Here is a 17,711-nt window from a genome sequence, read left to right as displayed (position 1 = left end):
AAACGTTTTTGTGATTTTTGTTATATTTGGAATAAGATAGAACTAACGGAGCATAAAGAATAAAAAGCGCGGCTACCCTAAGTTAGAAATATAAAATCTATGACTATTACATAAAAAGCCTATTTACATTCTAAGGTCTGCAATGAAAATTAAAATGCTAAAAAAATAAATAAATAAATACGAAAAGGAATAAGAAAAAAATAAAAAAAAGGTCCAAACACAAGGTGGGGTGCAGTAGTAAACAGGGGTGTGCAGAAAGCAGAAAAAGGAACTGGGCTTAAGGAAAACGAACCGGGTCGCGGGTCATGGGTTGACCCGGTTTGGGGGATATATAAGGGTTGTAGGGTTTTTCCTTTCATTTTTCATTTGTCTTTCTCTCTCTTATCCCTCAAATCCTCTCTTCTCTCTCTACTTCTTTCTTCTTCTCCGGTTGGAGATGGGGCGGCCGGGAGAAGTCCGGCGCGGTGGCCGGCGAGCCATCGCGGCTGCGCCGCCGCGCCGGAGCTAAAAAGCTCCTCTTTTTTTGATTTTTTTCGCTCTTTCTCTTCTACTTCCCTCCCTCTGTTCACTTCTAGCCTTCAAGTTCCCAAAACCTTTACCCAAACGCCTAGATCTAAAAAAAAAGAAAGAAATTTATACCTTTTGTTTAAGAAATGGATTCGGCTTTCTTGTGGCCGGTTCTGTGATGTTGTGCGTGTGTGTCGTTGTGCGATGCAGTGTTGTTGGTGTTGCGGTTCTGTGCGTGTGTGTTTGTTGTGTTGCCGTGTTGTTGGTGTTGCGGTTCTGTGCGATACCTTTTTCTCTGTTTCTCGTGTGCTCTGCTGTCCTCTGTTTTTTTCGTGTTTTTCTTTGTTGTGCAGGTCTCTATTTATAGAGTGAGGTTGAGGCTAGGGTTTGTTACTGATGAGCAAAAAAGCAGTGGCTTGTGGAGGAGAAAAAGGGAAACGCGTCTGTTTTTACTGGATTTGTTTCAGATGAGGCATGAACTGGATTTGGATTGGGATGAAAAAGGAACAGAACGTGTATAAGGATTGAGATGAGAGACTGCTTATCTGAATTTGGACTATTTTGTTGGACTTATCATTGGACAATTTTGGAACTTAATTAAAAAGAAAAATTAATAATAAAAGGATAATGTCTATATTTTTGGTTTTTTAAAAAGGATAAAAAGGAAAATTTAAAATGGGAATAAAAGAAATTTAATCTAAATTTAGACTAAAGTTAAAATAAAAATTTAAAAGATGGAAATAATTTTAGACTGAGAGAAGAGGGCCCGATTCGGAATTTTATGAGGTATTTCAAAATACCTCCCTGCCGAATTTTTCACTGAAATGTGAGTCTGATCCGAGTTCGGAGACGCGTGTCAGTGGGACCTTAGGTCAAAATTTGGGGTATGACAAAGTGGGAGTTATAATTTATTGGAGTTTTGGGGGTTAAATATTAATTAAGGGAATTAAGTGGGAGTTAATTGAAATAAAAGGGGAGTTAAGTAAGAAGTTAGAAAGTCAGAAAAACAGTTTTATGTACAAGCAGTTTTTGGGAGAAAAACCAAGAGAAGAGCCAAGAGGGGAGAATCTGATTTTTGGAAGAGTTTTGTTCATCAAATCAAGGTAAGGGTGAGACTAACTCTCAATGATAATGGTTATACAATTCTAATTTTGGTTTAGCAGGGTTCCAGTTGAAATTGGGAATTGGGGGTTAGGTTTTGAGTATGATTTTTGAATTAAAGAGTGTAGAATCCATGACATTAGTGATAGACTGTGTTCAGGTCGTAGGCAGAAACTTATAACACTTCTGTAATCAGTTTTGGGGATTGAATTGGGAAAAATTGGGACTTTTTGTGAAAAACTGCAGAATTCCCGTAGTCAGACTTGACGCAACTCGCCATGGCAAGTAAGCTGACTCGTCTGGCGAGTAAGCCTTTTCATCGCTCGCCTCGCGAGCAGAACAACTCGCCGTAGCGAGTACCTGAGTGAGAAATTATGATTTTTAAATTGTTGTTATAAGACGTAAGTTGGATGGTTTTGAATGACCGGATGTTTTTAGAGAGGACTGGACCAATTTTTAGATCAAAAAGATGATTAGGGAGCTTAAAAATGAAGATTTAGTGAGAAAAATGTCAAAACTCTCGAGAGCACAATTTTCCTGCTCGCCACGGCGAACAACGAACTCGCCATCGCGAGTAGCCCTTTTCTTCAGCTCGCCATTGCGAGCAAATGCACTCGCCTCGCGAGTTGCTCAGTGGCTGAGAGCCGCATCTACTTTTGATGTGCTGTTTGGTTGGAATGTTGGGTATTTTAATAATTCTGATTAATTATAATATTTTATCAGAGTCGCTGATTTGCATATGAATGATTGTTGATTGTGGATTTAAGTATAATTGCATGTAAATAAATTATACAAGTTGTTGAATTTCAATGTTGGATGTTGTGGTGTTGCTAGTTGACCATGTTGATGCATAAGTCATATTTATATATGCATTGTTGTGTAGTAGATGTTGTTGTTCATGTTGTTGTCATTGTAGGGGAGTTGTATGTTGATATACACTAAATTGAGTCCATTGCATACTCATAATTGTTGAGGGCTAATGCCCTGTGAGCGTCTTGTCGTTCAAACCGTTGAGGGCTCATGCCCTGGGAATGCTTAATCATTCCAATTGTTGAGGGCTTATGCCCTGTGAATGCAAGTCATTCAATCGTTGAGGGCTTATGCCCTGTGAATGCTCGTTCATTCAAATGCGTTAAATGGTACCACATGCATGTGCATTGTTGCATTGTTGTTGAGTCGTAACATTGTTGCCATGTCATCGCATACGCCGTTGTTGTCGGTTGAGTAGTAGTTGTTGTTGGATGAAATTGTAAGATGTTGATAATGTTGTTGATTTATGAAATATATATATATATATATATATATATATATATATATATATATATATATTGAAGTATTGTTGTTATTTAAATTGTTAAATTCAATTGATGAATTATATATCTATTATTGTTGTTTGTGAATCTCACCCCTTCTGTTTGGAAACGTTGCCCTTCGTATGTGTAACTTGCAGGTGATCCAGAGTAGTTGATTTTCATTGCTATTGTGAGTGGACTTCCCTCACATGTGTCGTAGGGCTCTGATACGTAACGGGATGTGGATTATATATATTGTTGTATTTTCATCATTCCTTATGTATCATTTTTGAACCTGTTGATGTTGATTTAATCTTCAAAGATATATTGTTGATGCCATGTGCCAAGAATTGTTGGAAGTTGTTTAATGTTTAAAATAATTTTCCGCTGCAATGTAATAGTTGTTATGTTGTTGAAGTTTAATAAATAGCATTCAATTCTATTTATGCAATATTGAAGCTGTGTGACATTCCGTTAGTTGTTTAACTCTGATTTCATTTAATAATTACGTTGTTGGGTTAACGGGTGTTACAGTATTTACTCGGGGTTGTCCGTATTAGACATATTCAAGAAGATAAAAAAATTATATGTATGATATCCACAAATAAAATTTATCACGGATTGAAATAAGATGGATATCTTAATAAATGCACACAAATATAATAAAATATATCATATTATAAATACTCGTGAATTTATAGATGTACATACAGATAAAATTAATTGGATTTAGTAAAAATATTAACACATATATAATAAAATTAACTTTTAGGAATTTGTGTTATTTCTGTTGAAATATTTCTGTTACATAAAATATTAGGAATTCAATGAAAAAGTTAAGTAAAATATTTATTTAATAGATAAAATCAAAAGTTTGTTGAGATATTTATGCCAAATTAAATATTAGTTTTAAAAAATAGAAAAATAATAAAAATATTGCGAATATACATGGAAGTAACATGTGACATAAAAACCATACTTTATATATATACTAATGATTGATTGATTGATAGGTTGATGAGTTATAGTTGAAGGGTATCGTATGTAATTTGTTGAGATATTTTTGTTACATAAAATATTAGAAATTCAATAAAAAAGTTAAGTAAAATATTTAATAGATAAGATCAAAAGTTTGTTGAGATATTTATGTCAAATTAAATATTGGTTTTAAAAAATAGAAAATAATAAAAATACTACAAATAAAAGTGAAAGTGACTTGTGACATAAAAAATCTTACTTTATATCTATACTATAAAAAACTTTACTTTATATATATACCATTGATTGATTGATGAGTTATAGTTGAAGGGTATCGTATGTAATTTGTTGAGATATTTCTGTTAAGAAAAAAATTTAATAGATAAAATCAAAAGTTTGTTGAGATATTTATTTCAAATCAAATATTGGTTTTAAAAAATAGAAAAATAATAAAAATATTGCGAATAAACGTGAAAGTGACACGTGGCTTAAAAAACCTTACTTTATATATATATATATATATATATATATATATATATATATATATATATATACACTATTGATTGATTGATTGATGATTTATAGTTGAAGGGTATCGTTTACAATTTATTGAGATATTTCTGTTACATAAAATATTAGGAATTCAATAAAAAAGTTAAGTAAAATATTTAATAGATAAGATCAAAAGTTTGTTGAGATATTTATGCAAAATCAAATATTAGTTTTAAAAAATAGAAAAATAATAAAAATATTGCGAATAAATGTGGAAGTGACACGTGTCATAAAAAACCTTACTTTATATATATACTATTGATTGATTGATGATTTATAGTTGAAAAGTATCATATGTAATTTGTTGAGATATATGTGTTACATAAAATATTAGGAATTCAATAAAAAAGTTAAGTAAAATATTTAATAGTAAAGATCAAAAGTTTGTTAAGATATTTATGTCAAATCAAATATTGGTTTTAAAAAATAGAAAATAATAAATATTGAGAATAAACGTGAAACTAATACGTAGCATAAAAAACCTTACTTTATATATCCTATTGATTGACTGATTGATTGATGATTTATAATTGAAGGATATTGTATGTAATTTGTTGAGATGTTTTTGTCGCATAAAATATTAGGAATTCAATAAAAAAGTTAAGTAAAATATTTAATAGATAAGATCAAAAGTTTGTTGAGATATTTATGCCAAATCAAATATTGGTTTTAAAAAATAGAAAAATAATAAAAATATTGCGAATAAATGTGGAAGTGACACGTGGCATAAAAAACCTTACTTTATATATATACATTGATTTGGGAGTTTGGAATGGAGGGGAAGAAAATACTTCGGGGCACAAAAATATAGGGGAAAATTGAGGAGGGTTTTATATTTTAAAGAAAAATAAGTCTTCCAAAGCCGTTCCTCCCAACGTCTTCTATTTGTTCCATCCAATCCTTCTTTTTTTTTTTTTCTTTTTTTTCAAACCATTCTCTCCCTTCTCCTCCAAACTCGCAAAAAAAGTTATTGAAGCTTTTTTTTTCGAGTTTGGATATGAATGAAGAGAATTTATAAGTTATTTTTCCACCTACTACTTCAATTCTTCAATTAAGATTTTAAAATTTTTTATAAGTTTGTAAAAATAAGTAATAAGTTTGTGAAAATATGATTGTTACAAGACGTGTCTTTATAGTCATATGAGCTTATATACACCATGACGCCTTTTGATTTTTTTAGTATAGAGCCTTATATGTTTAAGCGAATGCCCTTGACTTTTGTTAATTATCATTGCAAATGATACAATCAAAGGAAATTGTCTTCGTTGAAACTTAAAGGGAATCCTGACATCTGAAGGCGATAGAGATAACATGGATACAAAAACCTGATCACCAACATTACTTTCGGAAATAACCCTCTCCTCAATGACGTATCTTCCCATCCTAGTGATAACTAATATGGTTCCATTGCATAATCCATATCGTGTATCTATATTTCTCAACAACATAACTGTCACACCAACCTTTAACCTTAATTTGTGATTAGGCAGTCCAGAAGCAGTGACGGTGTTGAGGAATTCGGGTGTATGAACATCGTCAATATGATCACCGTTTAAGTTACGCTAAATAGGTGAATCATAACTCAAATAAACCTTCTTCTCAGTTGGAACATGTCCAACATATAGTCGTTGATCTTCTCGACTATGAAATTTTTTGTTGTCAATATAGCTCTATTATGAAAGTAAGTTATGTCACTCTTGCGCTTTCTATGAGCAAATATGACGGAACAACAATGGTCTTGTCCACTTCATTGTCTTCCCCTATTCATTCATCGCCTATACTTAAAACACATTATGAAAATTGTCTTTTCGCCTCAAAAGCCTCATGTTCTTAATCAAGGTAAGAACCTGACAATGATTCCATAATTTTGAAGAATTGATAGTAGCATGAACGATTTCTGGTCTTCTGCCTTTAGGAATTACATATAATATCTGCATAAAATCTCCACCAAATACAACGAATTTACCTCCAAAAGGGATGTATTTGTTTCTCTTGTCCACCTCCTTCATAACGTCTCTGAAAGAACGATCAAATGCTTCAAAGCAAAATTTGTGCATCATCGGAGCCTCGTCCCATATTACTAATCTTGCTTGGACTACCAACTGATACACGGGGTATTAGGTTTGACATTACACGTGGAGCATTCATCGATAATAAAGGGAAGGTCAAATCTCGAATGTGCGATTCTCCCTCCTAGTATTAATAATGCAGCTATACCACTTGAAGCAACTGTTAAAACTATTTCACCTCTTGATCGTATCGCAGCCGACATTGCTCTCCAAAGAAACGTCTTGCCTGTTCCGCCGTATCCATATAGAAAAAATAAAACACAACTTAAAATAAAACAGAAACGACAACTTAGGAAGGAAAATGACAACTTAACATATTCTGTGTCCTGAAAAATAACATGTTAGGAAGACAGCATCCTAAAATGACATGTTACGACATCACCTTAAAATGATAGTTTTCCTAAAAAAAAAAAAAAAAAAAAAAAAGAGCAAGAGGTTAGGAAGGAAAACGAAAAATTACATCTTCTGTGTCGTACTCAACTATGTATGTTCTGTACTTCAATTGAAGCTTGGTGACAGTCTTGTCCATCTCAGTAACAGGATGAGTCATCAAAGGACCTACCAAATCAATGGAAAACAACATGCTACAAAAAGTATGATAAAAAAGTTGTAGGGTGATAACATGTTATGCAAGCACTTGAGCAATAGGGTGTTCATAAGTTGCAAATCGAAAGAGTGGCGCCAAAGGATAATTAGCAAAATACAGTGGGATTTAAATTGTACAATTCAAAAACACTACTGATATATGCTTCAGTATGTTATATACTTCAAAAAACACTACTAATAATAATCCAAAAACCATTACTTAAGTTATATGCTTTGAAAAACATGCTCTTTTAGGTGTCTATCTAATAAAACAACACATGCGTACACATTCTTTTTCATAATTAATTCTTTTTGAGCAGCTGTTCCATAATTATTATTACAATTAATTGATGATGATATTATTAGTTAAAAACAATGACCACCAGTAAAATAAATGACTATTTATTTAACAAAACAAAAAACCACCAAGTACTGTTGCAGAATCACTCTCCCCTTCCTCTATATGCAATCCGGTCCAAGGAAAGGTGATTCTCACCTCAAAATTCATTCACAGTTGCACAACTTTGCTTGCAAAGAAAGAAATAATAAAAGTATGCATAGGAAATAAAGGCTAACAACATAATGAAGTTTTGAATGAAATAAAATTCAGATTAAGTTCAAAAAACATGACATAACACGGCACAGTCTGAATCCTTAGATAATAGACCAAGAAATTGCGACAAAACTAAATAGGAAGATTGCCAAGATTGGTGTAAACATCTCAAACTAAAAACAAAAAAACGCAAAATGGATATTCCAATTCTCACAAAAATATGCATATCGATAAAATGCATGTTAAATTAGAATACCAGTTAAGCAGCGGTATGAGAGGAAGGTTGTAAGGTCACGTCCTTCCATTTGCAAAAATCAAAATATCAAAATATATGATTCTTCTTTTGTCTGTGTAATTTACCACGGTTTATGTTTTTTTCTGAAAGAAACACGGTTTAGAGTTTGTTATATATATCCGAGTTTGCATGAAAATTAGGGTAGTCGAGTTTGCATGGAAATTAGGGTATTCTGTTTGTAAAAGTATTAATAAGTGTACAACAACTTATAAAAAAAAAAAGTCTACAAAAACAATAGATATATACAAACGATGACACAACAATATATGAATGAAAAGCTCATTAGTGAGGAGAAATATTAGGGATTGTTGCATTTTAGAGGGAATTTGTTAGGTTAAATTGGTGCGCTGCATTTTAGATGGAATTTGTCAGGTTAAATTGCTGCTAACCTAATGCAGCATTTTAGAGGGAAATTATTAGGTTAAGTTGTTGTAGACCTAATAAAATTAATAAATAAGGATAATAATTATAATTAATATAATAATAATAATAATAATAATAATAATAATAATAATAATAATAATAATAACAACAACAACAATAATAATAACTAGACCTACACCCGTGTGTCGCACAAGTTGAGTCTGAGGTAATATCACATGCCCTTAGTAAAATTAAGTCATTTTTGGTAGAAAAAATAATATCAACCAAAATTCTTCTGCATTGAAATTAGAAGACTAAATGAATCGAATGTTAAATTGATTGAGAGTGGAAAAGATATTGAAAAGAAATTAAACTCTATCTGCACGGGTTTTGTAGAGCTTCACATATAACTATGAAATTGACTATTATTACTTTTATAGTTATATTCAGTTTTATGTTATCAAACTACCTCAAAAAGCAACAAAAATAAAAGATGAACTACAATAAAAAAGACAATTCAAAAGAAAAAATATATACAAAAGTCTGCACCAAAAAAATTGGTCGTAACTGCAAAGGTTGTTAAATCTATAAAAATGAAAGGGAATAGAAACTGCTACGTGGTAATCGAAAGAAAAAAAATAATAATGAAAATGAATTTCCATGTGGTTACCGAAAGCAAAAATAATAATAAAAAGGAATCTTTATATGGTAATTGAAAGAAAAAAAGAATATTGAAAAGAACTGTTAAAAAAAAGGAATTGCAATGACGTTAGTGATTTTTTAAAAAATGAATTTTTCTTGTGCTACCTGATTCAATTCCTTGCATACCTTTATTAGGCCCATATAAAAGGGCAGGGTTATGGTTATTAGGTTCAATTGCATGACGGTGAGAAATGATTTAGGGATTGTGACATTGAAAGAAATAGGACCCAAGATTTGCGTTGAATACGTAACATTGAAGCAACATATGTCATCAAAAACATCAGTGCACTAATGGTAAGAGTTGTGAATTGGAATCTTGTGGTAGTCGTAAGATAAACAAAGATTCACACAACGCCTCAAACGCAAAAACCATCTTGGAAATCAAACTATGTTATAATGAGGCACAATTCATATTGTCTTCTAACCGAAGAAGGTGAACCTTCAACTTTCAAGAGACGTTAAACAGTTAAAATGCTTCTTAATAGATGATAACAATGCATGAAGATATGAAGGACTTACATAGAAACAAGACATGTGATCTTGTTGAACTTTCAAAAGGTCAAAAAGCCATTCGAAACAAATGGATATACAAGATCAAATGTGAGGGTAGTGATGAAGTGGAACCGTATCGTCCAAGACCGGTGGTAAAATAATATGCTCATAAAGAATTAACTGATTTTTATATTAAAATTTAATAAATAAATATATTAACTATTAAAAAAGGTTGTTGTGGCTGACCGCCAGCGGGGGTGGTCAATAGTGGTCAACATCAGAGCTCTAGCGACAACCACGATGGAGTATAGCGGCGTTCTGCCAAAAAATAATTATTTTTGGCGACTTGCTGTAGAGCTTCGATGAGTCCATCTAGCAGCGAGTGGCAGCAGTCCATAGGGGTGGTGGAGTTCCAGTGGCCAGGGTGGCCATTTTTTAAAGATATATTATTAAAATTAAAATATAAATATTTAATTATAAATTAGTTTGTATTTATTTACAAATTTAATTTTAATTGTTTTTGGTACGTGGGCTCAAAATAATTTTCTTATCCAATGAATTTATTATTAATATTTGAGAAGGTGATCTATTGAATTTTTAAAATAAATGAATGAATTGGATCTATCCATATTTTAAAAAAGATGGATTGAATCTAATCCATTAATTTTTTATTTTTTTTTATGTAGTGGATGAATTTAATTGTGGAATGACTAGAGATAATATGAATTTGGTGGATCAAATTTCCACCTCTAAGATATAGATATAAAGTCAAAGCTAAAAGTTCTTTTAGATAAATTATGTAACGGTGCACATAAAAAAAAGGAATGTTATTGAATTACTTCACATTGCTATTTTGACTAATTTAATTAGTTCACCTTTAAAACCTATAATAGAATATAAAGTACTTAAATTTCCTTATATGAAACTTGCCTTTTAAACCTTATTTATATGTTGTTTTGCCACACCTAAATTACTAAACCGGAGAGATGAAAATATGAGAGGTTTACTTGGTTGTTACAATGTCTTACTTGTTTTTGACTCTTATTGCGGCTGATTTTGGTATGATGCCAAGAGGTCCTGTTAAGGGGTCGGGACCTAATCCAGTATTTCCTGATTCTCCACCTCCACCACGAACTTCTACAAATTTGAATTTTGGTATGTTGCCAAAAGGTCATGTTCCGTGGTCGGGACCTAGTAGAGGATCATCTGATTCTCCACCTCCACCACGAACTCCTGCAAATTTGAATTTTGGTATGTTGCCAAAAGGTCATGTTCCGTGGTCGGGACCTAGTAGAGGATCATCTGATTCTCCACCTCCACCACGAACTTCTACAAATTTGAATTTTGGTATGTTGCCAAAAGGTCATGTTCCGTGGTCGGGACCTAGTAGAGGATCATCTGATTATCCACCTCCACCACGAACTCCTACGAATTTGAATTTTGGTATGTTGCCAAAAGGTCATGTTCCGTGGTCGGGACCTAGTAGAGGATCATCTAATTCTCCACCTCCACCACGAACTCCTACAAATTTAAATTTTGGTATGTTGCCAAAAGGTAATGTTCCATGATCGGCACCTAATCCAGAACGTCCACCGCATCATCTTTAAAGTTGTAGAATTCTTGAAGATATGAGAAATAAAAGTTGTAGAATGCTTGAATATATATTTATCAAATAAAATAGTGGTTATATACAAAAGTTTATTGACATGATATGAATTAGACTTAAACAATATGATAAAATATAGACGTTTCCTTACATTTCGTTTCTTTTGAATGTGAGTGAATTCCACGAAAAAAGAGAGAAACGACGGTACTACGATATTCCGATTAGAAACGTCAACATTAAAACAAATGATCAACTACCTCTAAAAAAAAGCCTAACTAACTAGTCAAAGAAAACATACTTAACCATTTTTTGAATTCCCTATTGTTATAAAAACATGTATTTTAAGGAAATAATTTTACTAGATGTAATAATACTTATTTAATATATAATAAAATCAGTTTATTTTAAAGATATGGCATAGTTTGCAATCATTATTATAAACACTCATTATCCTCATAGCTGAATGCTTCCAGCACAAGCTGTTTTAAAAAATTACATTCTTTCCTTGCCTAGCTCTTCAACAATACTTTGATTATTTCACTGAGGTCCAAAGCAACTACATTGCAAATAATATAAGTGTCATTAATAATGTCCTTTAGTAACAATATACAAATTTTTGATAAATTATAGGTTATCAAAAAGGAATTTAGAACTCTATATGTACCTTTGTTCTTTGTTGATATTGTAGTCTCTCTAGAGGTTATAAAAAATTAGAGGAAAAACCACATTAATGGTTGAAGTACAAGTTTTACCATCTTTATCCAAAATCAAGAATTTCAGTCCTTTTTTTTGTTGGTTACTCTTGATACAACAATATATAAATTGTCCATCTGTAACATAAGTCGAGGTAGATACAACTCAACCTTAGACACTGATTACCCTTGACATTTGTTTATTGTCATGCCAAAACACAATGAAATTGGAAACTGTCTTCTGGAAAATCTGAATGGATAGCTAGAATTAGAGGGAACCAAATCTATTCTTGGAATTAAAAGCCTTTCACCAATACTCTTACCAGTTATGGCGGTAGCAATGATTGTGTAATTATTTTCAAATTGATTAACTTGCAACCTTGTGTCATTGCATAATCCCTTTGCTTGATCAATATTTCTCAATAACATGATGGGAACTCCAACCTTCAAGGTCAAGCAATGATTTGGTATTCCAAAACATTTTATATTATTCCAAAAGACACATAAATGAAGCACAAAACACAAACAATTATAATCACTATCACTAAACACAAACAATTACTACTAAAATGACGCATAAGTGAAGCAAGGATTAGCAAACGTTAAACCTAAAAGATAAACAGACAAGTTGCAAGCTACAAACCTGTCAAAAAAAGGTTTTCGGAATCCACTAGAATTAAGAAAAGTCTAGATAATTTTATTGAATGGAAAAATGTCTCTTAGGCTACGAATGTTTAGCTTAAATATAAGGAAATAACAAACTCTAATGAGCCGATAATAACAATATTAAACGAAAAATAGAAAAATAATAAAGTTGTGTTGAAATAATAAAAATCGGGTTTTGGGCCTTCAGATGACCTTGAATGGCTAAATTCACCCTTACATCGTGGAAAAGCGACGAGTTAAGGTCGTGAGCAAATTCCTTTTCCGAAAACGTATAATTCGAGTCAATCGTACACCGGATACCAAATCTGCATTATTTCCATTGAGCCTTTCTTGCACGCCGCTTCGTCTTCAATATGTGTAGCCAGTTTGCCTACTTCACAAAACCATGACAACATTGATCATATACCTCTCTTACAACAAAACCAAAATACAACAACTCTTCTAATTCAATTTAGGTATTACAGAACCAGAAGATGAAACATTAAGAAGATTATAACAATTCCTAGCCAAATTAACACACTCAACCAAATGCAAAACCTCAACATTCAAATCCCTCTCACCAACAACATTCGTAATAGTTATCTGCACCCCCTTTTATACTTAGTAACCCCCCTCTAACCCTAGCAACAACTCCAACCTTCACCACTTCCGCCAACCTCGCAGCAGCATCAACAAGAAGACAAAGATCCTGAGGACTACGCCATCGAGCCAATTGAGGCGAGGTCATGTGGTTGAGCCAAAGAATGAAAGGGATGCAGCAGGTTCCACCGTCGATGGCGAAACCAAGGAATTTGAAGGGTTTGTGGTCGCAGAGGGTTATGGTTGCTAGGGTTTCGGTGCGTGTGATGGGGAGGATGTTGCGAATGAAGGAGTGGTTTGGAGAGAGTGGTGGGGTTAGGTGTAACACCTCGTTACCCAAAAGTAATTAAATATAACATAAACATCAGAGTTAAGCACCAAACGGGCATGCTACACTACATTTCAAAATTCCTTAAATAGCATATAAAACTATTTAAATAAACAACTGTTAAACATCAATAAACTTGCAGCGGAATATTTGTTTCAACATCAACAATTATTTAAACCTCCAATGATATCTTGGCATTAAGCCTAAACAACAATAAATCAACCAACAAAGGGCCACATCATCAAGTTCCAAAAATTGATACATAGGAAGGAAAAACAATAATAATAATAATAATAATTCTCATCCCACGTATCAGAGCCCTAGACACGACTCTTGAGCCACCACCAACTACTCAGGATCACCTGCAAGTTACCCATAGGGAAGGCAACATTTTCAAGCAGAAGGGGTGAGATTCACAACAATAAAATATAGATATTAAAATCTTCAATTGAATCTAACACCCTATAACCATCAACACTTCATCTTGTAAATATAAATATATAACTCACAAAACATCAACATCATCTTCAAAATCAATTCATCACAATATATGTATAAGTATATATTCATCAACAACATCATGATCAACATTATGGCAACTACATCCAACAACAAAGACTCATGCATGACATGACTACACCACTAAGACTCTCCAAATATGCAATTATGCATGTGGTACCAACAGGACCGAAGCCCTCACCGCTTTTGAATGGTTAAAGCATTCATCAGGACCGAAGCCCTCACCGCTGTGAACAACTAGTGCTCCAGGACATGAGTCCTCTCCGCTGTTTATGCATATGAAATGGACCCACTCGTGTATTTCTACATACAACTAGACCATGCATACATTCTCCATATGACTCCAAATAATACAACATGTATGATTCAATAATTATAGCATACATTACAGCCATCAGCAACAACATCAAACAATGATCCAACAATCCAGAATAATGCATAATTAAATATAACTATGCTCAAAACAACAACATCAATGACTATCATTCATATAAATAAATTCAGCACTCAAAAACTGGGTAGCTCACCTCGCGAGCACATCTGCTCGCTATGGCGAGTTCACAAAACAGGTTACTCGCCACGGCGAGTTCAAGGCGAACTCGAGGCGAGTGAAAAGTAGGTGCTCTCGGAAGTTTTGACATTTTTCTCACTCAAACTTCAATTCTAAGCTCCATGTTCATCTTTTTATCCTAAAACTTGCTCCAGTCATCATTAAAATCATTTAGGTACATTAAACTATCCCCAAAACATCTTATAACAACAATTTGAAAATTCAGAATTTCACTCACTAACTCGCCATGGCGAGTGGTTCTGCTCGCGAGGCGAGACATGATGTTGCTCACTCGCGAGGCAAGACATGAATACTCGCGAGGCGAGCGATGAACATCAGTACAGCCAGAATTCAGGTTTTTCCCAAAAATCTCATTTTCCTCCCATTCACTCCCCAAATCAGTTTACGGATATGAGTTAACTTACTGTATACACTCAGAACCTATTTCTAACATCAAAACAACAATTCCTACTTCAAATTCATCATTTCTTCACAAAACCCATAATCCCCAATTTTCACCAAAACTCTGTTAAACTCAAAATTAGAAATTAACATCTACTCTACTGAAGCAAACCTCACCCTTACCTTAATTCAGAATGAAAAATGCACAGCAAATGAATTCTCTTGGTTCTCCTCCCTTGTTCCTGGTTTTCTCTCCCAAAGCTTGGTTTCACGTAAAACAGTTCTGACTCTCTTTTCCTAACTTCCCATTACTTAACTCCCCATAATTCTAATAATTTCTATTATTTCCCCAAACACCAAAATAATTATTATTTCTCACTTATTCTAATTATTATTAAAATAACTATATAATAAAATAAACACACCACATAAATCACCAAAAATCATATATTAGACTCCACCTAAATCAAAATAAATAAAACAACATGTAGAGTGTTACATTAGGGTTAGGAGATCGATTGCTAGTAGCTTCACATGTGTGTTGTGTAGTGAGATTGGGGGGTTTTCCTTGTTGTTGTCGTCGTCGTTGTTGTTGTTGTTATTGTTGTTGTTTTGTTGCATTTTGGGACTTTTTGAAATTGCCTTGTTTTTATTTGAAGAAGATACTTGAAAATGAAATGGTTTGGTTTGGACTTTTAGGTTGTTTCTTATGTGATGAATGATGATGATAGTGAATAGTGATTGTTTGTGGCTGGTAGTCTGGGTTCTTACTAGTAACTTAAAATGAACATAAATATTAAAAACTTGTCTTCCAAATCCAGTAAACTTACTATTTTAAACTTTTTATAGAAAAATCCATTTTAAAAAATGGAAAACGAAAATATTTCCAGAAATAAATGAGGCATTAATACTCTAACGTATTAACTCAAAGGATCAACCCATTAAAAAAAAAGATCAAGTAATCCATAATATTTTTTTTTTATTGAACCTTTCTTCCTCTCTCTCTTCTCTCCTTCCTAAACCCTAGCTGTCACCCTTTTCTTCTTCTTTTTAGAGGGGTGATTTAGGGTCAATTTTGACCCAAAAATCACCCCTCCGAATTGTTTTTCCTTCTTGATTTCACATATTTTTTTGTTTTCTTTCATTTGTTTTTGTGATTTCGTCGTCTCTGAACGACTCTGTTTGTTTTGATTTCCCGTCTTTGTGCTGTGTGTTTTTGATTTTCCATCTTAGTGCGGTGTTTATTTGATTCAAGTTGAAAGATTAACTTTGAGCAAGTGCAGATCCGATCAATGACAATGACTTTGGCGTCGTCAACGTTGCAGATCCGGAGACATGAGTATTCCGGAGACATGAATATAGTCATATTAATCATATTTGTAGGCATAGATACTTTGCCGTTTTATGCTATTAACATGGATGATGTGAGCTTGTTCACAGATTCATCCTTTTTGTTTTTAGCGAATTTAGATTTGTATTGTATCGATGTACTATATCAATTTGAATGAATAAATATCGTTTATTTTTGTAAAAAAAAAAAATCAAGTAATTAATGCTTTAGTGCTATACTACTAAGATATTTGTGCATTCACACGGAGCACCGTTATTTGAACATAAGAATATAAAGGACCTTGCTGGCAGCATAGCCACCTTGACAAATTCGTTAACTTCATGGATAATCACAATGACTGCAACTTGCTTTTGACTTAGGGGGTGTTTGTTTGGGAGATAAAAAATATATTCTTAGGAATAAGGACATTAAATACGATATTTCTATGTTTGGTAGAAGGAAACAAAAATAATATACTCAGAAATAAATAATTTTATTTACCCATTAACTCTCTATTTTTATTCCCGGAGGTGGGGGTTGGAATCTTCAATTTCTGGAATATTAATACATGCTCTTGTTTATATATATGGTGATTGATATTTGACACCATAAGAAATGCTAGGGTCATATGTTCTATTATGGAGATTTCCATCTTCATAATATTCCTTAATCATAAGATAGATCACATTTTAATATCAATATCATATATGCACTCCGTCTCGAATTAAAAGTCACTTTATAATCCTAATAAAACATTAATGTAATTTTTTCTATAATGTCATTTACTATTTATCATCCTCACTAGTTTTCATTCTTTAATTCATCTTTCTCATATTATTTATTAATGCCAATTTTTTAAAACAACTTATAATACAAAATTAATTAATTACATTTCTTAACTGGTAGTAGCCGATGTACTATCGTTTGGCAATTTATGTACCCCGAAATAAAAGGAAGAACACGGGAAAAAATTTAATTCTCATTTGGATATATATTGTTAAAGTCACAAAATTTTATTTTCTTAAATAAAATAACAACTTTGAATTTATAAAGAAAATTAAACATATTTAAAATTGATTTGTTTAACATTACGACCATTGTTTGGAAGATTTTATTTGAACGTTATACAACATTTATATTAGTGTTGGGATACACATGCACTTGCACAATAGTCGTTTGGTTTGCAAAACAGCAAGTACTGGACATAATCGTACAAGACAGAACAACACAACACAAGACAGAATAGCACAGGACAAATTTTTATGACATTGAATAATTTTTTGTTTTATACGATTTTTGGGGCTCGAAATGTTATTTTTGTATTTTAGGCAACTTGTACGTGGGACAAAAAGTTGTGCTGTGGTTTGGTGAAGGACAAAAATATGTGTTTTTGTCCTGTCCCTTGCCTCCAGTTTGTCCTGTACCTGAAACAATTTTACAAATCAAACACTGGACAACTAGAGTTGTTCTATCATGTCCTTCATTTTTTAGCAAATCAAACGCACCCTTATACTTATAAAATATGTTTTTGCCAAACACACCTTCGACAT

General features: G+C 32.7%; 1 protein-coding gene and 1 pseudogene across 1 annotated transcript; one reads left to right on the top strand and one right to left on the bottom strand.

The window, feature by feature from the left end:
• Positions 1–10,508: 10,508 nt before the first annotated feature.
• Positions 10,509–11,057, top strand: LOC11412830 (proline-rich protein HaeIII subfamily 1). The gene has a single exon (XM_003611967.1). It carries the CDS (start codon positions 10,509–10,511, stop codon positions 11,055–11,057), a length of 549 nt encoding a protein of 182 aa, XP_003612015.1.
• Positions 11,058–12,894: 1,837 nt separating this feature from the next.
• LOC112422000 (CST complex subunit STN1-like) lies at positions 12,895–17,711 on the bottom strand (annotated as a pseudogene).

Source organism: Medicago truncatula, chromosome 5 (assembly GCF_003473485.1).
Source record: "Medicago truncatula cultivar Jemalong A17 chromosome 5, MtrunA17r5.0-ANR, whole genome shotgun sequence".
Lineage (NCBI taxonomy): Eukaryota > Viridiplantae > Streptophyta > Magnoliopsida > Fabales > Fabaceae > Medicago > Medicago truncatula.
This window is presented reverse-complemented; position numbering and strand designations above follow the sequence as displayed.

Excerpts from the sequence above, each read along its gene's own strand:
- LOC11412830 (XM_003611967.1), top strand. The coding sequence starts at position 10,509 with ATGTCTTACTTGTTTTTGACTCTTATTGCGGCTGATTTTGGTATGATG.